General features: G+C 36.0%; 2 protein-coding genes across 14 annotated transcripts in view; both read right to left on the bottom strand.

Moving 5' to 3' along the window:
- LOC127383389 (sorting nexin-9-like) overlaps positions 1 to 25043 on the bottom strand; it is a 625662-nt gene that overhangs the window by 117823 nt on the left and 482796 nt on the right. The gene's annotated exons all lie outside the window — the stretch shown is intronic.
- Positions 1 to 25043, bottom strand: part of ZDHHC14 (zinc finger DHHC-type palmitoyltransferase 14) — a 96438-nt gene that overhangs the window by 19434 nt on the left and 51961 nt on the right. For 9 of the 13 annotated variants that reach the window (XR_007889182.1, XM_051616283.1, XM_051616282.1 and 6 more), the window contains exons 2-4: positions 24172 to 24344; positions 11948 to 12106; positions 808 to 945 (exon numbers count right to left, since the gene is read on the bottom strand). Coding sequence is in view for 12 of the 13 variants with exons in the window: in XM_051616283.1 (XP_051472243.1) it covers positions 808 to 945; positions 11948 to 12106; positions 24172 to 24344 (470 nt within the window). In the remaining variant the exon portion in view is untranslated. The remainder of the gene's footprint in view (positions 1 to 807; positions 946 to 11947; positions 12107 to 24171; positions 24345 to 25043) is intronic. The other 4 variants (XM_051616274.1, XM_051616272.1, XM_051616275.1 and 1 more) reach the window with 3 other exon arrangements.

Below are 25043 nucleotides of genomic sequence, written 5' to 3'. Positions count from 1 at the left end.
TAAAGAAGTATTGTTCAAGGCAACATCCTATGCAATTAGTGAAAAGATAGAACATTAAGCTTCCTAATGGCAGTGGGTTAAAAAAACCCCACAGCATACAGAAGCTCTTTAAAGGCAAATCATACAACCTACCACCATAAATTAGAAATCATCATACAAGAGCTAAAATAACTTGTGTGTGGAAAAAACCCCCCACTACCCACAAGAATCTTGAAAATACCCTCCTCAAACCCAATCCAAACACAAATAAAACTCAATCTTTCAAGAATATTTGTCTTCCCATAGCTTATCTGATTCACTCCATTATAAATTGCTTATTCCCAGAATGTCTATGCAAATGAAAGTAACTTGTGTTAAATTAGGGTAGAGAAAATGTAAAACTAAACAGCAGACAACAAAAAGTGTAAAATAGCACGAATCTATTCCCAAGTAATTTACCTATTTGCTTGGATGGAAAGTGACCCATGCTTACAGTTAAAAAACACACAAAAGTTCTTTGGGAAAATACTATCTGTGTACTTAAAGTATGTGTGCTGCTTTTCCAATAAACTGTCCATAAAGGGATAAAAAAAAAGAGAGCACATTAACATTGTATTAAGATAAAGCCAGTACTGGATCAATGACTACCATGACCAAGGTCTACTACAGACCAGAACGGGACTCACTGGGGAGTGTGAAGCCTCAAGAGAAAAGGTAAATAAATAAAAAACCAAATAAATAAACCCTAAATGATCAAAATATTAACTTAAAAATAAAAAACTCAAGCAAATGGCTACATACGTAATCTGATTTCATCAGCATACTTACGAAGGATGACGTGGGTGATAACGAATGCAAATATAAAGACTGTCAGAAAGGACAGAGATAAAATAAACATATAAAAAAATCTGTAGTTTCTTTTCCCCACACAGTTGCCTACCCAGGGACAGTGGTGATCAAACCGTTCTGAAATGAGAGGCAGAAGAAAAAAAAATGGAAAACCATTAATAAAATGCTACTTGAGAAAAGTTCTCTGAATACTATATTAAAACTCATTATTTAACTGGCATTTGCAAATTAGCCACAGAGAAATTCTTATTTAGAAAGAAAAAGAGAAAGGAAAAAAAAAAATGAGTATTTTAATGAAACCTTACAGTTTTTAAAGAAATCAAAGCATGGCTGAGGTGAGGTCCTGTTCAATTAACAGCATTATTGTGATAAATTTTGCCATTTTGCAGTCAAACCAATAAGCATATATTTATCCACTGCCACATGCAGCAGTACCAACTCAATTGTGTTTAATTTTTTCAAAATAAGCGGTTTTTTTTTCTTCCAGTGATTTTTCTACTCAAAACTAGAGTTTATTATGTTGTCTTATTTATATCTGTCATGATCACACCTGTGACTTATGTCTATTATAATTTCACCCATCCATTATCATATCTGAAATTTATACCCTCCCACTTTATTGCTTCACTTAAAATACTCTCCCTTCCAGACCATCTATTTTTCCACTTAAGACTTGACACTGCCATACAAAACCATTAAAAATAGCATAATAATTCACATTAACAATTTTTCAAATATTAAATTTCAGTCTTGCAAAGTTTGCCTACACCTGTCTTGGTTTCATTTTGTTTTGTATAATCTATTCAATCTTCCAGGAACTTTCTATAAACCACATGGTATAAAAAATTTGTACATGTCTGAATGCTCTGCTACGCTTTGCACCATAGGTTCCCTGCTCTTTTTTACTAAACCAAACTTTTCCTTTTATTTCCCTAAGATATTAACTTATCCAAGAGATAGAAAAAGGCCAGGGTGGGTTAGAAATAAGTGTCCTCAACATGGGGGAAAGCAGCAGAGGAAACAGTTGACTCTGCTTCTCCTCAGGCAACTTCAACCCTCCCTTCCCATCCCAGTACACAAGGTAATGAAAACAAACAGAGGAATTGTCAGGAAATAAAACAGCATTTCATAATTTTGCTTTGGAGAGATCACACTGACAGAATTATAAATTTTTAAAACTAATCCAAGATCATAAGAGAAGACAGATGCTCTCATGCTGACTCTCTCTCTGATGCTTGTCCAAATCCTGTTTTGTTTTCTGTGACTTTTATGCCTCCACTGACATATGATACCAAACTACTTGGAATTCCACAGGAGAGGCAAGCTTTAGATTTAAAGTCCTTAAGCCCTATATTAAAGAGGAACATTTGTCCAAGCACACGAGAGGTTATTTTAGCTATGACTGTATGTCAAAGACTGACATTATATTTAGCACTATCTTCTTTTTAAGAAAAAAGTCCAAACAACAAGAATAACAGATTTCTGAGCTCACCAGACTTTCGGGGTATTTTTTAATGGCTTTGTGTGACAGCTGTTGGCACACCTTGTTTCTGCCATAAATCTGTTTCAAATTCCAATTGGGTTATTCAAGGTGAAGTTACTGAACTTTCTTAGGATAAGGCTTCAGAAATACTTTGGCTTAATGAATACTGCTAAGCATACCAACAATTAAACACTTTGGTATTTAAAAGGATAGGAGATACTACCTTTATTGAGTGCAATACAGTTTTTTTTTTTCCCAAAATAAGTTGATATTGCATTTGAACAGGACTTATTTTTCCATTTGTGCTTCTGAATGAGACCTTATGTTCTGATAAACACTTTACTTCATTTAACAGGTACTTAATACAACACATGAGCAAATAACAACAAAAAGAAAAACAGTTACAGAGCCTTTTGAAGAGCATAATCCTAGGATACCTTTGTATCCTACAACTTCAGATTAAAAAATCAAATCATGACGTCTTTAGAAGTTGAATTCCAGGTATACACATTCATTCTCTTCTATGCTGACACAGTAGGAATCAAATGTTATTGACATCAAGCTTAGTTTCTAGCCACAAAACAGTATTTAGATATATGTAGACACCTATTCAATAGATTCAGATAAATGTAGACAAACATGAAAACACACACACACCCATCCCACTAAAAACACACACATATATATACACACACACATGCATTCCTTATCAAAGAGTGATTTAATATTTTTAACCTATATGTCACTCCTCTCCAATTTCTGTCTTCAAACTTTCTTGGTGAACTGAAAGGCTCTACTTCTTTAATACACTACTTAACAGTCATTGTTAAACTAAGTAACTACCTAAAAGTAGAAATGGACAGAAAAGCCTAGTTGGATATGAAAAACACTGCTACTGTGTTAAGTTTTGAATCAACTCTAATGAAAAGCAAGAAGTATTAAATGGTTTTCATGAGTGTTAGGAACAAATAAACTGGGTCTCATTTTTTCTCAGTCATAAAATAGAAAAAGATGTGTCTTCTATGCTATATGCCACAAAACAGTGTATCAAAAGCAAAGGATTATTCTGCTCAGCAGAGCACAAATATGTAAAACCAAGTTAAAGATAGAGCTTGTGAGCTGCTCTGACTAGTACTCAATTCAAGAGAAAACAGCCAACCCTAGTAAAATTAACAGATACATACTAAGCAGAATCTTCTAATGCTGTTAAGAAAACAAAGACTCTTAAATCTAGAGCTGTTTCTTCTTCCTAACAACAAGACATAGCTAATAAGTATTAATGAAGAAATAACAATGTCTTAAGGTTCACCTCCAGCACTCCAGATGCCTGCAAACTGAATCAATGATTTGGAAAAAGAGCCCTGCCTGACTTGGCTTGGACAATGTTGGCAGCAAAACTGAGATTTAGCTTCACTGAGAAATTAAAAACTACTGATGCTGAGAAAAAAATGGGAATTCCAGCCCTCATAAACTTAAAATGCAAAGCAAATATAAACACAACTGATTGGTATGAAGAGTAACAGGTTGTTTAGAGGTGATGATTGCAGCTCTTATATATATATATATATATATAAGAGCATGTATATGTATATGTATATATATATATATATATATATATACATATATATACATACAGGTATATATATATATGGTGTAGTTAACGTGCTGCTGTATTCAAGATTAATGTAAAAATATTTGAGAGAAATTAAAAGAATAAACCCACTGGTAACACAAACTCTTGTTAATATTAAGTGTATTAGAACTCTTAATGAAGGAACAAGAAAGCTGCAAGGGCTGAAAAGTTTGTCTATGGAAGCAACCCACAGATAGAAAAGTTTTGATAGATCATCCTCCTGCTTTCAATTTTAAGCAAAAGAAGCAAGGTATTTGCCTTCAGAATGTGGTATGACTTTACAGTCATATCTACCTAATTGAGAAGTACTGCTAAAACAGATGACCCAGCTTCTCCCCATCTAGCAGTCCTGTGAACAACCTCTTTGCCTGTGTGTTTATGGCTCTAAATCTTTAGGCCAAGCTTGGTGTTCATTTTACCCCATGGGAAACTCGTTCACCAGCTCACCCAGGTGAGCTTAAAACTATGGTTACTTTTCTGCTGCCTGCCTCCCCACACCAGCTTGTTACAGTATTGGACAAACTCCAAAGCTGGCTCAAGTGAAGCAGTGAGAACACAAACCCACAGGAGGGATGAAATGACCGTTTCAAGAACAGCTAAGTGTTAATTCAGCTTAGCGGTAACACCAACCTAATTTTTCAGGGTCTGAGAACAAAAGCTGAAGCAAACAAAGGCAAAATGTGTGAACAGTTTACAAGTTGATGTATTAATTAAAAGAAAAGATGGGTAAATGGAGACTTAAAAATGCTGGTGTAAAGACTGCAGACAACTAAAGACAAGAAACCTCAAGAGTTGTCAGTAAACCTGCAACTTTGTTTTACTAGCCTTTTCTGAGTGATCAGCAACTTTAAACTTGGATAATGATTTCTGATGACAGACAGCACCCCCATAACCAAATCATAAGGGGTGAGGCTTCAAGCAAGCCAATCTAAAAGCTTAACAGCTGTGAAAGAAATGGCCACATGCTGCCTCTCCTGCCACTGCATCCCACTTCCTTCTTTCATTCTCTAAGCTGCTGATGAGTCAGGTCAGTCCCCTGACATGGAAGGAAAGAAAAAATAGAATTACTTTGTTCATTGCTTAGTGAGAAAAACTGACTTACCCATGGCTTTGTGTTACTAAGGGTTGTGTGAAAAGGCACAAAGGAGAGAATCAAATAAGTGTGGGGAAAAAAGGAGAATAAAGTCCATACACTGTCATTTTGGAAGCAGCAAGCTGTCAGCATGACTCGGTGCTCTCATTAAAAGCCATCTAATAATATATGCTAACTGGATGACAGAGGAACATACAAGTTACATGATAGTTTAGACATTTCTATTTTTATCTTCCCTGAAACCTTTACATTTGAAAACTTGCTTAAGAAACATTAACCACTGTATATCTCAAATAAAAACAAAACTGAGAACATTTCCCATTTTAATAAGCAATGGTCTTATTGTGTTTCCTTCAGAAGCCAGAAGGAAACATGTTCCTTGCTGGTCAGAACTGAAGAGCCAAATCTTTACTTTTCCACAGCACAGCATGTAGACTCTTTAAATACTTAAATGTTCAGCTTCCATTTTTCAACTACTACAGGAAACCACATACAAAATGACCCCAATGCTTTCCTTCCTCCTTCAAAACTTTTATTAAAAGTTTTATAATTTACAAAGAACAAAAAAGCATTTTCACACGTAACATTTGTAGGCCTTCAATTAGTCCTTCAATTTGCAGCTTGTCTCATCTGCTTGCACTGTGATGTCAGAAACATTTTTATTATTTACGAACTGCTTCCTTTTTCCTTTGCATGACTGGATCACTGCACACCAACATACACTTTCCAAAGCTTAATGTGAAAGCAGGTCTCAAAGACAAAAAGTCTACAGGTGCAAAAATATCTAGGTCACGTTACTAGGAGATTCCAATGTGCACAATTTAGAATTCACTTGCTGATTATTCCATCCCATTCAAGTGAAGCATTATAGGGCAAAGCTAAAAACCTAAGGCATCCACTGAATGTTACCATCTGTATTTAACACATGTAAACATGCATCCTAGGACTGGGAAGAGTCAACACAGCCTGTGATTCAAGCCTTGCACCAGTCACAAAATCACATCACAACTTAACCAACTGGGCCAGCGTTACTTAAGATTACATTTGATAGTAGCAATACAACATAGGACTAACAAAGTCCTTTGTCATAGATGCACACTGAGCAACTATGTAGAGATAAACACATCTGCACATTTTTATAATGATGACAATTACAGCTTTTTGTAAGACTATGATGTCATTATATTACCACATCTATTCAAGCTTCTCAAAATTTTGTCTGACAAATGGCACTTTCAGAAGTCGGTTGCTCTTGGAACATTTTGGAAAACAAATGAGGTTTTTAGAAGTCCACATAAGGAAAACCTTATATTACAAAAAAGTATTTACTTTCCTCTAAGATGCAGCAGTTTAATCCTGATGGTTTGCTGAGAATAATGTATTCATGTACAAAAGAAAACAAAACCATGGTATTAAATATTTTATGGTCCATTCAGAATGTCTGATAATTTAGCATAATAATAAAAGATCTTTTATCCAAAATTCATTGGATTCATAAAAGCTATCCTTAGCTCAGATGTTCAATTTCACTGACTGAAGTAATCACTCCTAAGAAAATCGTTTACTTAATCATATTTTGATACAACACTGATGGGACTTGCCATCAGTTGGTAACAGCAATGGCATATATGGATCACTTTAACTTACATAGCACTCACCTGTCTAATAGCAATTCCTCTGGAAATGCTTTTGCTGTTACTTTTGTGGAGTGAAATCAGAGTAGAAATTTATATGAAAAAATGGTGAATGAGAAAAGCTCTACAGGAAGTTACATTTATATGCATGCTGATGTTATTTTAGAACATCTGTTAGGGACAATGCACAATGGATCCTTTAAATCACTGAGCTTCAGTACTTTCGTACTCTGATCCCTAATCAAAACACCCCAAGAAAACCAAATAGAACAGAAAGAGCTTTCTAGCCTCAAATTTACATTTGGGAAATACTCACTGAAGGTTTAGTCCATTTTACATTCCAGAGACTACACTGATCTCTACAAGTTGATGCAAAACTGAAATGGCAATGTAACACTGGGAAAGACGGCCCTTTAATTAATGAAATAAATTAATAATGTGCATGGATATCTACAACCAAAAGCCAATCAGAAACGTAAACACAAGGGCTACTCAACAAATATTTCAGTTTCACAATCGCTTAAATACTGTCCCACAGAGCTAAGGTACTTGGGTGGAGTTTTTTCCAAAGAAAATCAGTTACAATGTCAACTTTTTCCACACTAATCAAATTCAGTAGTGGCAGATGAATGTTATTCACAAACACAAAATAAATGTGCTTGATTTTTAAAATAAAAATACCAATTGATTTATTATGAAAGCATCCAGCCATTGTCCCAGGATAGTTCATAGTAATTAAACTATATTGTCACATAGCTCACTTCGCTGATACCTCCAATAATAAAGTTGACTAATTAGCAACAAACCCCTTTGACAGCATGCACATTAGTGGTGGCATTTTCAAAGGCAGCAGCAGCAGCAGTTTAGAATAGCTGTTTTGTTGATAGGTACAAGGAGTGCACAGTGAAGGACCTCACTGCTTAACAGTCTCTCCTTATGTACTTGTCACTACAATACCTTCTTATGCTGGGAACTAAACAAGTGCCAGACACACACCCAGCCACGGAAGAAGAGAGTCAAAACCCCGAACTTGTCCCTAGGGGGAGTGTGGTATCCTTAAGAGATATCAGCATCCACAAAGTTCATGGATTTATTCCTCTCTTTTCTACATGAAAACACATTTTTTAGACACTTCTGTTGCTGCCTTCTATCTGCCTTTGAAATCCTTAACCATCTTGCAAACTGTAATTGCACCAAATCTAAATATCTACTTAATTTTTTAGGTTCCATTTTTTCCCCCTGGCAATTTCTCTCTTTAATTTTTACTCTGACATCGGAGGTGACAACATCATCTACACGGTCACACATTACTTTGATATACAAATTCTGAAACAAATAAAAAGGCCACATTGTCTTAGAGTAATGTAAATGGTGGACCTCTTCTTGCACCATATTGGATATTTGCCTTAGTCTGTATCAGTGACTTCACTTGACAAGCAAAATTGTGGCATGTGAATGCAAGGAAGATTTTTAGACATTTAGATAATTGGTTGATTCACTGCTTGCTAATAATTATTCACTGTTTCTTGTAGTTGTTGTGTTCTGTATTTAAAGAAAGTCTTTGGAAATAACTGCTTCTTGCTCAGGTTTTGTTATAACCATCAAATTAAACAAGACAAATTATTTATTAAAATAAATCAGGAAATTCTATGTTGATGTTAAAACGACCAAAAACAAAAATGAAAAAAAGTAATATGGTCATTTCAGAACAAAGCCCAATCACTGGCTTCTTGCTAGCAGCACGCAGTGCAATAAAAATCTCGTCAAAACCCAGCAACAACTAGCTTCAGCTTGAGCTCAGAATTTGTCTGCTGTAGTTCTTATCTTTTTTAATTCTTTACCTTGTGTTTATATGTACATTATTTTAAATTAACTAGTAATTTTTAAGCACCATAATGGCACCAGAGAAGCCTAGAGGGGCTAAGTTCCAACTGCCACTCACAAGGACAGTTAAAGAAAGCAAGTCAGGAGTATACCCAAGATATTTGCCTCAGGGAACATTTATTCAACCAGTTTTTTGAAGGCATTACATAAATGCAACAAATTGCACTTGTCTGAAAATCCAGATTTATCTGAATACTACTAAACTGGAATTGTTTAGTTTAGAGAAGAGGAGGCTGAGGGGAGACCTTATTGCTCTCTACAACTACCTGAAAGGAGGTTGTAGGGAGGCGGGAGTTGGCCTCTTCCATCAGGTGAATAATGACAGGACCAGAGGAAATGGCCTGAAGCTGCACCAGGGGAGGCTTAGACTGGATATTAGAAATAATTTATTTATTGAAAGAGTAGTTGGACAGTGGAACAGGCTGCCCAGGGAGGTGGTGGAGTCCTCATCCCTGGACGTATTTAAGAGAAACACAGATACAGTGCTTAGCAGCATGATTTAAGCACTGATTGGGTAGATTAGGTTATGATAGGGGGATTTAGGTGATGGTTGGACTAGATGATCTTCTGGGACGATTCTGTCCAGGGTTAGGTCCCTAGCATTAAGGGTCAAGGTTGAAGGGTCTAGGCGTAAGCATCTAGAGTAAATGGTCTAGGGCTAAGGGTCCAGCTGATGTGGTGGTGTTAGGTCATGGGCTGGACTTGATGATCTCAAAGGTCTCTTCCAGCCTTGGCGATTCTGTGATACTATGAAAATACTGTAAATCTAATTTGAAGTATTATTATGGCTAGAATTCAAATTCGTTTGTAATTTTGTTTAAGTTATTTCTGCATATTTTTATCTAAATATACTTCATAGCAATTAAAAAATTGGTGATTAAATGCAAATCAGAGATAAGATCAAGTAGCAGATAAGCTTTCTAGACAACTAGAACATGAGGACTAATGCAAAAGGGGGAAAAAACAACAAATAATATATTTTTGTGTGTACTTACATATTCAATATGCTGCTAAGCATTCTTTACAGAATGAAAAGCATCAATAGAAAAACAGAATTAACGAACTCTCTCTCACATTGCATTCATTTGCCCATTATCATAAAACACCTTCTGGTAAAAGTAGCATTCTGTTTTTTCTGAGCAGTGAGTGCTGTTTTGAAGAAAGACTCCAATCTCTGTAGTTAGTTTATAACTATGCAGTGAAAACTTCAGGGACTATGTGGTAAAACAGACTGCACAGCCATATCTGTAGTGAGCTGCAATTTTAAGTTATAAAATATTTATATACGTCTGAAGCAGAAGTATTTTTGCACTGGTTTAGTTACATCAATAAGGAACCAGTTAATGGTAGTGGCACACGAGCACTCACTGCTATTGTAAAATTAAATCACAAACTAAAATTAAATAAAAGCATCAGTCCTAACTTAAGAGTGGTGGAAAACTGCGTAACATGTTCTGATTTAGTGTATGCTCTTAGACTGTCAGTTTTTCACAAGTAGATAAGTAATCTCATTTTCTTGACACCAATTTTTCACAGAAAATTGATTGCAGGTACCTGCAAATTTCACTTTTGCATTCAATACATCTGAATATTTATATGACAAATACCTGTAACCAAATCAGGAAACAAAAGTACTTAAGCAACATACCCTGAAAAAGTCATAGTTTATTGTAATTCCCATTATAAACACTGAGGAGAAAGATCACAGCAAATTCATCCCAATAAAAGGATGCAATAATTTTAAGACGAATTACTTCAAATTAAAAACTGTGTAAGAGGACATGACAATGATCATACCTGTTTTATAAGCATAAAAGACTAATCTTCTTGGATACAATTAGCACTTCTATGAGTCATTCGCTCAGACTTTTCTGATACACATTCATAATAATTCACATCTGATGTCTCATCACAGACATAATCAAAAGACTAAGAGTAAGTAGTTTCCCCACCATCACTAATTCTATGTTTCACAGAGTAGGTTGTCCAAATTTAGTATTAAATGGACACAATCAGATTACAGATTACACAATCCGAATAACCTGTAGACAAAACCTTCATAATGTTTTATTAAAAAAACCTGAAATATTATTTTAAAATAAGGTTCAGGATGTGTGTGTGGGAGTTGCTTTTATTTATGCACTTTCAGTAAAGACAACAGCTTTTCATTTACTGCACTGGTCAGCAACTGCATTTTCATATTATCAGGTTTGCAGAGAAAACACCACAAAATTGTACTGTCCAGGTTACATATTTAATACAATATTTTTCTGAAAATGTGTCAACTACAATTCATAAACATTCCCACTTTTCAAGTTCAACAGCTTTTACAATGCTTACAATTCTAACACATCAGAAAAACTTACTTACTGAATGAACGAACTACACATACCCATCAACTGTATAGGGCCAAAAGGCTAAAATTTTCACTCTGATGTAAGTGTACTTCCCTGAATGAATATCACCTAAACATGAAACTGTAATTCTGCCAATGACTGCTTTTTATCTAAAAATATCACTGCTGAATGCTGCAATTACATTTCTCAGCTGGAGATATATTTCTACATTATTTTCTTGAATGCATAAGATCCCAGCTCAACAGCATGTGCTAATCAGCTGCACTAAACTCTAAATGTGATCTAATTAACTAGAAAACCACTCAGATTTGATTGGTTGGGATTTTTTTGGTTTGCTTTTAAATCCAAGCATACCTTAATCACCTTGTCTGCCCTCAAAAGAAAAATCTTGAGAAAAGACAAGATGTTCATAGGAAAAAAGCCCTATCATTACAAAATATCCTTAGGTCCTCAAAACATTTACTTATTCTCCAAATAGCATGCTTGCCCAGCAATTCCTTATGGGTTCTGACTTTAGAATTTCTGTTCTTAAAACTGTTCAGAGGGAAGAATCACCTACAGTGTATATTCTGGTCACAGTGCAAGCCCTAAACATTTGAACTGTGCCTTATCCTTAGTCTGTAAATAACTGGAGAAGTAGCTCCTTGCCCTCAATTTAGTTTGGTGAAGGAAACAATTCTGAGACTCTCCTAAGGCTTGGATCTCAGAACTGGAGAGTTTGTCACATGTACTCTGCAGCCCTACTTGAACTGGGTGCCTTCTTTGTCTTACAAACCAGGTTAGGAAAGGTGTCTGCATTGGAAGATACTTTTCCTTCCAAGACTAGCTACAACTGCCTGTTAGGCCAAATCTCCTCTTCTGCCTCCTCAAAAATTCTTGACATTGAACAGAGCTTGTAGGAAAAAAGGATGAGCACAGTAAGTGACCTCGTGAGTAATCTTGTCACTAACTGATTCTTTCTCTCTCATACCAAAAGTATTTGTAACAATATACAAACTACAAAATTGACCATATGCTGTCCCTTTTTATACTCACCTACGCAGTTATCGCAAAGGCTGCAATGTGAGGCACGAGGTGGGCGGAAAATCTTGCAAGTAAAACAGTATTTTAATTTCACTGTCTGTCCATTGATGATCACTTCTTTTGTTCTGGGAGGGGGGCGATATCCTCCTGAACTGGAGCCATTTGCAATATCTAAATATGGGAATACAACGCGTTAAATTTTTCACATGAGATACAGTATATGCACAGAACTGTCCTTGATGGCCATCGACAGCAATGCATATTTAAAATGTATACTAACTCACTTTAACAACTTCTTTCCCTTCTCTTTCTCCTAAAATAACGTGGCAAAGGGTAGTTAATTAAAAATAGCATTCATAGCCAATCACAGCTTGTATTAAAAAAAACTCATCCAAATCCCATTCTCTGACAGCTACCTTGATTCCAAAACTCTTACATCCTCAAAACCCGTAACAGCTTATAGATAATAAATTAATGGCACCTATGACTACTTGTGCACAATGATAAAACCTGGGGAACATATCTTTAGGATTTTCCTGAATTTTTTAGAATTCCTGTAATAACAGAAAATGTCTCTACGAGCTCTGTAGAAATTCTACAATAGGAATCTGTACATTTACTTGAGCAACCGCAGCTCTGTCATTACAGCTTGGCACACGGTAGAAGTAACATCAGTCTTCAATTTGAGGTCTCTTAAATGCTGTGATACAATGAAGCACATTCAGAATGGTATTTCACAGCTCTTGATGTTTCAAAGTTTGAATATCTCACTCCCAGGGTTACTTCTACACATCTTTGAGTTTGTTGCACAAAAATAGTTTCTAACTACCTCATTTGGTATGAGTGGTGGAGTTTGGGGTTTTCTTTGCTTGTTTTTGTTTTATCTTAGGACACTAGCATTCATTTTTCCAGCAACTAAAAGACTGAGAAGGCTAAATCATTAAAGTTCAATTTTTTCCTTTAAATGTTCCCCAGCTGAGCTATACTGAAAGCTGGATGTTAAAGGTGTACCTTTCTCTCAGTTTATCTGTTCTTGTTTAATCACAATCAAGTTAAACCACAGAAGTGAAAAAAACCCAAGTTATTACTCTCAGACAGGGAGTACAGGAAAAAAATAGGTAAGTACAAGAAATTATTTTCCAATGTATGAATGAAACTACATTTAGAAGTCACAGACACTTACACAACTGTGTTTTATATTGTCGCACTCACTTTCATGTTGGACAAGCACAGGGCTTGACCGGTTACTACAAGTTCCTTGGCTTATATTTGGGCTCAGATTGCTAGAATGTAACCCAAAATTACAATTTCTGCCTGGTCTGCAGACCTATTTATGGGGACTACAAAACACTTATTTTCCAAAGGGGCAACTAGAAAGCCTCCAACCTAACAAGGTGTTGAAATTAGTGACAGAATAGCTGTGCTATTAAAGGTGTAATTATACAGTATGTTAGATTTGGAAGCAAGTTTAGCATAAAAAGTTCCCATTTGCAATGTGCTCACCCCCTCCATATATACGCATCATTAAAATATTCTTGGGACACCACAATAAACTTGACCATTGAAACAAATACATTTCAGAAAACTCTCTTGGAGAAGAAAGTGGAAGGAAAGGAACAACAGCTGTGCATGATGGAATCAGGGTGTGAAGCTCCTAAGCACCCCTTATGAGAATGAAGTTGTGAATATTGAAGAAACAGCAGCTTAGAAGCAGCCTACTAGACCCAGAGGAGGTACAGATCTAAACCAGCCCCTGCAATGTTCCTGGGATCCTGGGCCAGGTCCTATGATCTGCACATGAAAGTACAAATTACTGTGTGGCTCCCGTAACAATCGATAATACTGATTTTGACCTCAAGGCCAATACCACTTGACACAGTATTTTTTATTTAGTAAGTACTGTATTACAAGCTACTAGTGTATTTACATGCTGAAGCATAATTAGACATCTGAAAAGATGTTCTTCTGAGGACACAGCACAACTGTGCTTATACTATTTAAAGCTTTACGGAGGTATGAATGACTCCTAAATCCAGAACACAGCGAAGAATTTCTTGTAATTCAAAGATAACATTTAAAAAGCTTCCATATTTACAATGAAAACTTATTTTCTGTAGAACAAGTTATCATAGGCAGCATGAAATGCTGAAACAAACTTACTAGTACAGATCTATATAAGACAGTACTTCCTAGGGGAGAATAACACCACAGTAAGCTTCTGTTATTAAAAATCACCAACAGCTGATTTTAGTTACTATCACTGACAGCTATTTTAATACACTGTACTATTGCTGACACCATCACTGTGAAGAAAAATGCAGCTTTTTAACCCTACTTTGCTTTTTATCCAATAAAAAAGTTAACCTGTGTATGCATAACATGTTCATTAATAAACCATTTGATACTCATACTCAAATTTAGGACATTAACTGTAAAAAATACTAATGAAGTCTGAATTTTATATAGGTGTAGCTTTTTATCTTACTAGTAAAGCTGATGCCTTGAATTTCCTAAAATAATGCTAATATTTCAGAGTTGTTTCTTCTATAAAATCTTTTTATTCCTGAATATGTACCTAATCATTGGAAGAAAATTAATTAAACCGCTCAAGGTTAATTGTTTAGAAGAAAACCACTCTTCTTTTCAAATGAAACATTTATGCATTACAAATGCATGTTGACTAAACCCAGTATTTTTCCACCTTTCAACAAGTTGAAAAAGTGCACGGTATCTATTTTATTTTAAAAGGGGCTTTGGCAGAATATCAAAAGCAATTTCCCTATTCTCTGGTGGAGAAGGGAGCCTACTGGCAAGCCCTATTATACTTACAGTACTGGTGTTCTAACAGGATTTCCTTCCAAACCTTTGCAGGGAAGTCCAAGTTCACAGGGACAGCAAATCCTAGCTCTCTGTTAATCTCTAAATCCAAGGGTGAAAGCTGATGCAAATGAAATTAAAACAGTCTTGCTGACTTTCCATGGCATCGGGATTTTACCCACAATCCTAAATTGCCTAATCAAACCCAAAAGTCTCAGCAGAAAAAAAATATCAATAAACAGAAACATTGGAAAGAAACAACAAGGCAAGGTCAAATGTGCTTGGATTTGACAAAATTTACTGAACCTAAATGTGCTGAACATGTCCTGGTCTCACAGAGATTTTTCAAACTTCAGCTGACCTGCTCAAACTTGGGATCTAGCACAGTCAAATATTTTAATATTTTTCACTTTAGAGCATAATTGTATTAACATTTACAGATCACCTTCCCCAAATACACCTCTGTCTGACCACTACTTTTTACATTTTTCTCTTCTAATCTGTTATTGGTGTAGTAACCCAAATTATTTTTCAAAAAGGGCAAAATTTTCCCACTAATGGGATTGCCTTCCATCCCCTCTGCTCTGACACATTCTGTAACTTCTCTAGCAGTGTTAAATGTCCACACACTAGATGGGGCTCCAGCATTTTTATTACCCTATTACAAAAACCCCAAGGTCAGGACCAAGGTATCTGAACTGCTGCAAGGAAGTCACTCCAAGTATTTAACTGAGATGCAGCTGCTTAACAACCTTCTAATGTGACAACAAACTCTACTTAAATCTCTCAAATTATTATGCTGAAAACAAATGCGAGGTGCTGTTTAGATGAGACAGAGAGGCTGGAATTTTATACACACATTACCAGAATTCCCCACTCAATCAAAGAGTTTTTTTGGTCATTTTCCCTAAGATCCTAGGACAGTCTCTAGAAGGTCCCTCCATATTGTCTCCTACACAAACATTATAACCGTATTACGCAAGATTTGCCATCAACTCTAAAGGGACATGATTTCAATCTTCAAACAGTATCAGTATAAAAGTGACTTGAAGTAATTGTAGTGTTTCCTGCTAACAAAAACAGATAGTGCCATGAAGAAAATCTTTATGTATGACCTATCTCATCTGAAGAACAAAACCAAAACAAAATGAACCCTGAAAAAATGCCAATCTCCTCTAAGAAATGTCTTCTCCTGTGTTTAATCACTGAACTCTCAGCTACATGCTTAACAACAGTTAAAGAACAAAGAGTAATTTCTATGTTTCAGGGAGAAGAACTTAATCAAATAATTTTTTCTTGTTTACAGACAGTAATCTCAAGGACAAACAATACTGGGAACCTGGCTTAGACTGAAACCAGCAGCTGCTAACTGCATTCTTCACATGTTTCTTCAATTGATAGCCAACAAAATACTAACCATGTATTGCTCTTGACTTTAGATAAAAGACTTACTGCCTTGATTTCAGAAAAATGATGTATTATTTTCTGAAGAGCAGAATTGCATCATCTTCTTGAAGTCTAATACTTTATGTGAAAGATAGTCTCGCTTCCAGAAAAAAAGATGAATCTTTAGTTATTTGTTGAGGGAACAAAGCACAGAGAGCAAGAGCTTTCTGAAAGACATAACTGATGCACAAGTAATTTCATTAAATTTAAGAATGCTGTTTAAAGCATGCAGTATCAGGTGATGAGCCTATCAAGCTGGCACTTCACCTTTGGAGAGAAAGCAAAATATCCCATATTGTACCCACAAACAGCATTCATTCAGGCTAGTATCAGGTGTATGAAATGCTTATGCTGTGGCACAGATTTAATTTTGTAAGGCTTTAAGGAAATAAAATTGTCTATTTCAAAACAAATGAAAGACAGGTATGGAAATGTGAACAAGTCTCAAATATAATATTGAGCATCAATGAAATCAGAGAGCCAAGACAAAAAAAATCAACAGAGATAGTGTCTGGGGGTAGCTAATATACTGGGTTCAGGGATTTTGAGACGGGAAAAGAAAGCAAATAGAAACTGGAAATTGTCCTGCTGCATTGACTGAGACTGAAGCACTTTTATAAAATACAGTTTTCAGAGATTTTGCATTATACAAGCCTCACGCATCTAGTTGCTTTTGGTCTATCTGCTTATACCAAAAAAAAAAAAAAAAAGCGTATTTTTAAGAACTGTGTTCCTTCCCCCTCTTAGGCCAAATGTGTATTTCTTAAATACTTTCTTATAGATCATGTTTTCTAGATTTATCTGTTTTCCTGCCTTTGTCTTGAGCAGACACATAGCATCAAAACTTGGACAGCGAACTGAGCACTCATTATAACTAGGTATTGCAGAACGTCCCTTCTCCTGGTTTATGTATTGACTCTTTTCTAATGAATCAAAAAAATAATTTCCCCTTTTTTGTCAGAGTATCATGATGCTGACTAAATTTGTTAAGAACAATACTCAAGTCCCCTTTTACCATACCATTCACTGCTGAGCCCCCTTTTTGTTTGTATCTGATTTCCTTTTGCAATCATGCATTTTGTATTTGTTCCCTAAATTTGCTAAAACTATTTATAGTATATTTATAGTATATTTAAAATAATAATAAATAAATCGAGTCTAGTGCTTGCCAATTTCCCTAACTCAGCATCAACTTCAGAAACATAATCGCTTTTCTTGAGCCCACAATCAGTCTCTGCAAGATCTTACTTGATCATTTACCATTGGACACTAGTGCCTTTCTGAAAAGTTGCTCACTGACTTTGTGACAACTTAATCTACACTTTATTTCCAAAATATATATATAGAAAGGATCCTATGCAGGACAGTATCAGGAGTTGTTTTACAATAAAAATTTAGGACATTCTTCTTTTCCACCAAGACAGTTACTCTTTCAAGGAAGAAATCACATTGGTTACACGTTATTTGTTCTTGAAATACTTCGCTGCTTGTTTTGAGTCATGGCCATAAACCCCACCCTTCACCAGTCCCAATTCTTACAATTTGATTATTTAGCAGTTTGTTCTCTGTCCTACCAAATAATGGCTTTTAGTGATACAACAGACTGACTTCTATTAGAGTAGAATATGAGATAGATTCAGTAATTTGAGAGATTCTTCTTTTTCTTTTAACTACTACTTTCCTTCTTCCGATCTGCATTCCCTACTAGTTGGCAAGAAGTGTGCAAGTTCTCTTCTGAGATCAAAGCAGTGTTGAATCCTTCAGACTACCCTCTGTTACTTCTCTTTTCCCAATTACACAGCATGCCTTCAGCTTCTCTTTCTTCCTCTGACCTGTAACAGAACCTGTCCTGTTGTGTCCTACTGTTCCTTGCTGTTGTGCCTGACTTATTTCCCTTTTTCCTTTTTGACACTTTATATGCTTGTACAACCTCTTTATACTCATCCTTAGAAACTGTCTTCTCTTCTGATACATCTGACTGCAATCTTCATAAAGCTACAAACACAGACAGCATGGCCTCTTGCTACATGTTTCTCTGTATGAGGATAGCTGGATGGTGTGCATTTAATGTAATGTTTTTCTATAAGAGAGGGCCCTTTTGCTGTGTGGGCATCCTTCATTTTTTGCAATTCCTTTTACTTTTTGTGTTGCTGTGAACACAGATGAACGGGCTACTATCACATCAACAAACACTCAAGAAACAACTGCTTTCTATTCCCATACCCTGGTGGTGTAAACAGCAGCAGCACAGCTCTGTTAGTCCTCCATCTTAACCTGGACAGATGTGATAGCCTAGGACACATTTCACACTGTCAGCATGACCACCCTGTTTCTAAAAAGTCACTTGAGTGAATGGAGTACTGGCAGTTTCTTAAGAAGGTCTTAAGTTTGAGAACTGCTCTTCTTAATCAGCTCATCCTATTCTATGCTTTCTGATGTATAAAGTTTTATAAGCTTCAAATTGCATTCTTAAATCACAGTTACTCCTCTTGGGACATAACAATTTCTCACTGCATCTGTAGTAACTTCTGTGAGGCTGCTTCCCAATGAGACAGACAGTAAGTCCCAAGTATCTAAGAACAACTTGAGAAGAGTAAAAGCCAAAGGCTGGACATACTACATGCACAAATTTTATAAAAGAAACAACTAGGTAAAAACATTATTTTTAGGCTATTTACCTGAAGAATGTCTTGCCTAGAAGCATATTATAGTTAAGCTTGCACACCATTTTTAGAAGACACCTCAAGTTCAAAGGTATAGGAAGATCCAAGGCAATCAAACCAGAATGATAGTTTTGGAGCATGTAGAAGGGTTTCTTTTGAAGTGCTGGAGCTATCCAGCTTTTCCTGCTGCACCAATGCCACTACACTAGAATACATATTTTTAGAGCACACTAAAATATGTATTTTAATAGCACAAAGGTTTTTCTTTTAATTTTGATTGGTGATTCCAGAATCACAATTTTAGGGCAGAAGGATTTATTATAGCTACCTATAGCTTGTGTCTCTCCACTAGACGTGCCACAAGCTCTCATGCTTGGGAACTTGAACCCCAAACTCCACATTTGCTGGCAATATAGTTATATAGTTCTTCACTTCAAGACTCCATTGGCCCTTTTTGGAAGGCTACTGGTTTTGCTACTGCTGAAGAAAAGACAGTAGTTTTTATTAGCTCAGCAGTCTGAACCTGAGAAGCAAGTCTCATGCTACTATTCCTTAAATAAAATTATAAACACAAGTATCACACACACGTGAAAACATTTTGACTCTCCTAATGAACGTTTTAATAAATCTCTCTTTTTCAGTATCCAATTTATATTTTTCATTTTGTATTCAGCCAAAACTCTGTATCTGACAGACTCTTTCTTCAAGGAAAAATTATTACTGTCAGCTGCTTATTTGAAATAATTTATTTCCTGACATAGATTGATTTTCCTTTGAACACAGGGTAAATAAACAATTCTCTGAACAAGAATCCATGCTTCTATTTTGGACTAAAGCTGGTTACTCTAGCTAAAGGGTTCCTTGAAAGTGATCAATGAACACTGATTACGAAAAGGTGCTAAATGAATGCTTCATTATATTTTTCCACATTTTTATGCTTAAAAAACTAAAAGGACTTTGTGAGGTTTAAGCAATATGATTCAAGCACTTCTGAAACTCAGTGAATAACAAATACTTCAATACCTGTACCATACTGGAGAATGTGAAGAAAGGAGCTTAGTCCTACCACATGCTGTAGCCTCTGAGCTTAGCAGGCAACTTCCGTTGCACAAGTTTTGGCAGAAGAAAGACGGGGACACCTCAATGGAGGAGGAACCTCCAATGGTGCTCCAAGCTTTATCTAATGAGAACCTCTGCTGATTAGGTGCAGCACTGTCCCACACAATGCTGCTTTTCTGAGAAGGTAGAAGACCAGCTAACACAAATGGGTTCATTGTATGCATATAAGTTTGATATTCATATAACAGTTGATAAACTTTCCTTTCTAAACTATCTTTATATGTCAAATTAGACATAGGCAAAATGTAATGGAAACATACTACTTTTTTTTTTCTCACCATAATTTAAGCTTTTAAAAGCATCATTCATGTTGTATTTTATTTAGAAAGCAGTGCTGCTTCCTTTATTAAATGTTTTAAGTAACTCATATCAGGTGTGGTAAACATCTACTTTTATTCTTCAGAAACAGCTTAGATTCTGTTACTCATCACTAGGACAGCAGAGACCAGGATGACAGCTGGCAAATTAAGACTACTTGTGCTCCACCACAAGAGCAGAAAAAATAGGAGTGCTGGGATTGCTGGACTTAAACAGCTTGTAGAGGTCATGGTGGCAACTCATGAAGTGTAAAGTTTTAATTGAAGACCTTAGGTTTCTGCTAAGTTGTATGTGAGGTTATTAAAATAGAAAGATATTATTATTTCAAATATCTAATACATATATTTACTGTCCAAACATAAGACATTTTACTGGGAACTTCAGTACTGAAGTAGGCAAAGAATGTCCACTGCTCCCCAAATACTACATTAATAAAACTGAAGGAAAACAACATATTAAAACCCACAGAATTCTTGTGAGCCATCACAGTAATTACAGCAGCAACAAAATGATTACACAGAAAGCTCTATTTCAAAATGGCTCTTTCTGGAAAACTCTAAATTTTAAACCATTTTTTATCAGCAAACAATTACACGGTTTTATGATATTCAGGGGCATTCCTTTTTGGCAACACTAAGGAATATACATGCCTGAATTCCACCCTCTTCCCACAAGTTATTCCCACAGAGAGAATCACTTTTTTTAGGAAGAGGCTGGGGCAAAAAGGAGAAAGGAGGGGGCAATTACAGTTTTTCCCACATTTCCCTAAATAGTTCTGAGATGTCTTTTTCCTCATTCTCCATCCTTTCCTTCCCAGATATAAAAATAATGCCACTGCCCAATATAGCAACTTAGACACTTATGTGCAGCACATCACATACTCTGTATTTGATTCTAAAAAACATTCACAGTGACAGCACTGGCAAAAGCTAAAAAATAAGCTTTAAAAATCAGTTTTCCTAAGAAATCTGTTAGCTTTCTCAACAACACAAATCTGAACTTTGGCATCTGTTTTCTACATATCTGAACACTGTGAATAATAGGAATTCTTATATTATGCAAACAAGGACTGAAATTGTGTTTGAAGAGAACTCCAGCTACTCAGTATTAACACATTCCACATCCATTTTTAATGGGGTTTTTTTGGAGTGTAGTGAGCATATGACTTCACAATGCTCCTCCATTTCTGATTTAATTTCTTTATGGCAAGCAAGTGCAGGTTGACTGAAGATTTTCTTTTTATATAATCCAGAGTGCCATATCAGAAATTGAGCAAACAGAAGAAATTTATATGAATGAATGAGCTATGTGAGTCATCTAGGATGTAACCGTTTTCTACCCCCTATCCTATGTACAGTATGGTCCTTGCCCAAAGCTAAGCACTGACTGGCTAAATGTAAACTCTTTCCTGTCATGGCAATGACAGCTGGCTCTGCACAATTAGTCCAAACGATGTATAAAAGCAATTTAGGTTTTCCTCCTGAGATGTGAATGCCAGCAGAATACACTGTTTTTAGAAAGCTGTACCAGGTCTATAATATTTGGTGAAATACACATCTCAGCCTTCACACACAAAGTTCAACAACCATGTTACATGAGGGCTGGAGCACCTCTCTTATGAAGACAGGCTGAGGAAGTTGCAGTTGTTCAGCCTGAAAAAGAGGAGAATCCAGGGGACCTTCTGGTACCTGAAAGGGGCCTACAAGAAGGCTGGGGAAGACCTGTTCACTAGGGCATGTTACAAAAGGACAAGGGGTAATGGTTTCATGATGGAGAAGGGTAGATTTAAGTTGGACATTAGGAAAAATTTATTTAACATGAGGGTGATATTAAACTGGAAGGGGTTGTTTAGGCAAGTGGTGGCAGCCCCATCCCTGGAGACATTCAAGGTCAGGCTTGATGGGGCTCTGAGCAGTCTGGTCTAGTGTGAGATGTCCCTGCTTATTGTAGGGGTTTGGACTAGATGACCTTTAGAGCTCTCTTCCAATCCAAGACATTCTGTGATTCTATGATGATACAGTTCCAAAGGCCTCAAATCAATGCAAAGGGCATACAGACTAACACAATTTGCTGCTGCATGTAGCATGTTGCAAATGTGTTGATTCCACTTCAAAACTCAATCCAAATGCTTTGAAATATACACAATGCTGTTTATTACAAAGACATCTTTTTATCTTAACACATAACATGGTGTAACAACTGTGGTCAGGACCTTCTAAAACTGGAGTGATGATCAATGCACTCATCACTGCATTTTGAAATCCTGCTGCTTCTTAAAATAATCCATAGCCAAGATCATGTCATGTTTCCAGAAAATAAAAACATTCTTTCTCCTCCAGCAGTAGTTTTCTGAAACTGAACCCTTCAGACAAGATTTTTAGATCGCAATGAAACCATTAGATTCAAACAACCGCTAAAGTATGTAGGTATTTAAAAGCAAACTTGTTACCCTTCCTCTGCTGAAGGTTCATAAAGGCCTAAAACAGTGAACATGAGTCATTATTTTTTTTGTTTTACCTTAACAAAATTTTTTTTTTTCTGAAAGGTCTCTTAAGTGGAAGATAAATTGTCATGATGTGCTTACTGTCTCTTAACTGCTAAGTAAGAGGAAACTAATGTTATATTGTTAATATTTTGCTATTTTGACATGAATTCTCCTACCATTCCCAGTTACTAGCACAGTTTTATAGTGTGATTTTGGTGTGTACAAACTACTTGTGCTTTCTGAGGAAAGCAAACCAGAACTTCTGCTCCTCCTGTACACCAAGTGAACTCTACCCCATAACATGGTGTAAGAGTTTAAACCAATGATATTGCCCTACAGACATTTGCATAAATGCTTTGTGGAGGATATATCGTCTGAGAGAACCAGACAAAACCCAGTCTGAAGTAAAACTCTCAAATTCACACTTCGTAGATGCAGAAGAATCCCCAACAACAGCTTTAGTGCATTCACTCGCTTTTAGTGCATTAAATAATTTGTCACAGTAAACAAACCCTAACACTGTACTATAGTACACTCCTCTCCTTGCATAAACCTGTTACCTGTCTTTTCAATTTTATGAGTGGGGGTTCCTCTGAAATTGCTTCTGAACATGAGATTCCCACAGGATTCATGGGATTACCATATCAAAGGAGATATAGATTCTTTTAGTAAGCTTTAGTAGCTTACCAAAAAATAAGCAAACAAACCCACTGTTTTATAAAACAGTTATACAAACTCATGCAGCGTTTTCTTACCCAGGTAGCATGTTTAAGCTATTCAGCCTACTTGAAGCTGTAGAAATTCCACAATTAGAATTTAGTTAATAATTCTCTTGATAAATGAGGCCGACTGAAATCTAGTTCAGTCTTCTTAAATTGCGTTTGGTTTACATAGACAAAAATAGTAATGTTTTATTACTGTTCCTGAAGAAAAATCTTTCCAAGACTGCATCAACTTAGGAGAATGTATATTACCACAGACTTATCTGACTCTTCACAATATAAACAATAACAGAATTAAATTCACTTAAACTCCGAAGGTTCATTACTTTAAAAATGCACCAGAGTAGAACCTTTGCAATATCAGCTTTCTTGCCAAGAACACTTTTGAAAGTATTCTACTGTGCACCATAGAGACTTCAACCATACTTACTGAAAATTTTTACAGCAATAGCTATTACTCTCCAGGGCTGGGATTTTGTTTACTACTTTTCTCAGTGAAAGTGATCAACCATCTTTCCACGGGAATCGCTGCAATGTCACCAGACATTACAACTCCAGAACAATTCCTGTGGCAAAATAGGAGTAACTCCTCCCAAGAGCAGAGCAGCACACTGCCTTCACACAGTTACATGCACCCTCGGGGAGGAAAGCGAAGAAACAACAGACCTTCAGTGTTACCTATTTGTCTCTCTAGATCTGCTGCTTCATCTGGTGTAGCGCGTGGGAGGACACCAGGGTCACTGAAACTGGTACGCAGCAGGGTCCCCATCACGAAAAAGAAAAGAATCCCACCAATTGCAGGTATAGCAGGTGTAATCTTCTCTGACAAGTATGGACAACTGGAAAAAGAAAAAAGATTAAACATAATCAATAACACACAGTGTAACTTCTTCTCAAAACCCGTTTATCATTATATATGCATATGAAGAATTCACTTCCTTTTACTGATATATTACCTGGCTGGGAACATCTATTAAAGCTCAGATTTCTGTTTATATGTTCATCACACTTCTGAAATTTCTCATAAACTATTTAATATAATAAAGGTCCAAATAGCATAATAATGACCTAATATGCAATATTAATTTACATAAGAAAATATTTTTATCACTGGACAATTTAAGCTTGTATATTTGTTCATCTGCCCAATTACATAAAATAAATTGAGGAGCAGGGAAGGGGAAATAACCTGAAGATACTCAGCAACAAAAAGCAAAGCATGTAGCATAATGCAATAAGCCACATTGAAAAATTCAAGTAAGACTATAAAATTAATTTATCACCCATCACAAAGATGGTGCTTAAGAACTTACACCTGTGATACATTCCTTTAATAGCCTTAGTATATATCAATAATGTAACAACACTACTGATTTTCTTTCTTAATCCATCCTTGTAACTTGGTAAACTTGTTTACTCATTTACAAAGTAAGATCTGTGCAAATCACAGTGCAACACACTTGAGAACATAAAATCCAGGGAGGTCCAGGGCAACATCATCAGCCTTTTACTAGCACAAACAAAGGGCTCAATGGTTA

The sequence above is a fragment of the Apus apus genome, chromosome 3, assembly GCF_020740795.1.
Source record: "Apus apus isolate bApuApu2 chromosome 3, bApuApu2.pri.cur, whole genome shotgun sequence".
NCBI classification, from domain to species: domain Eukaryota; kingdom Metazoa; phylum Chordata; class Aves; order Apodiformes; family Apodidae; genus Apus; species Apus apus.
This window is presented reverse-complemented; position numbering and strand designations above follow the sequence as displayed.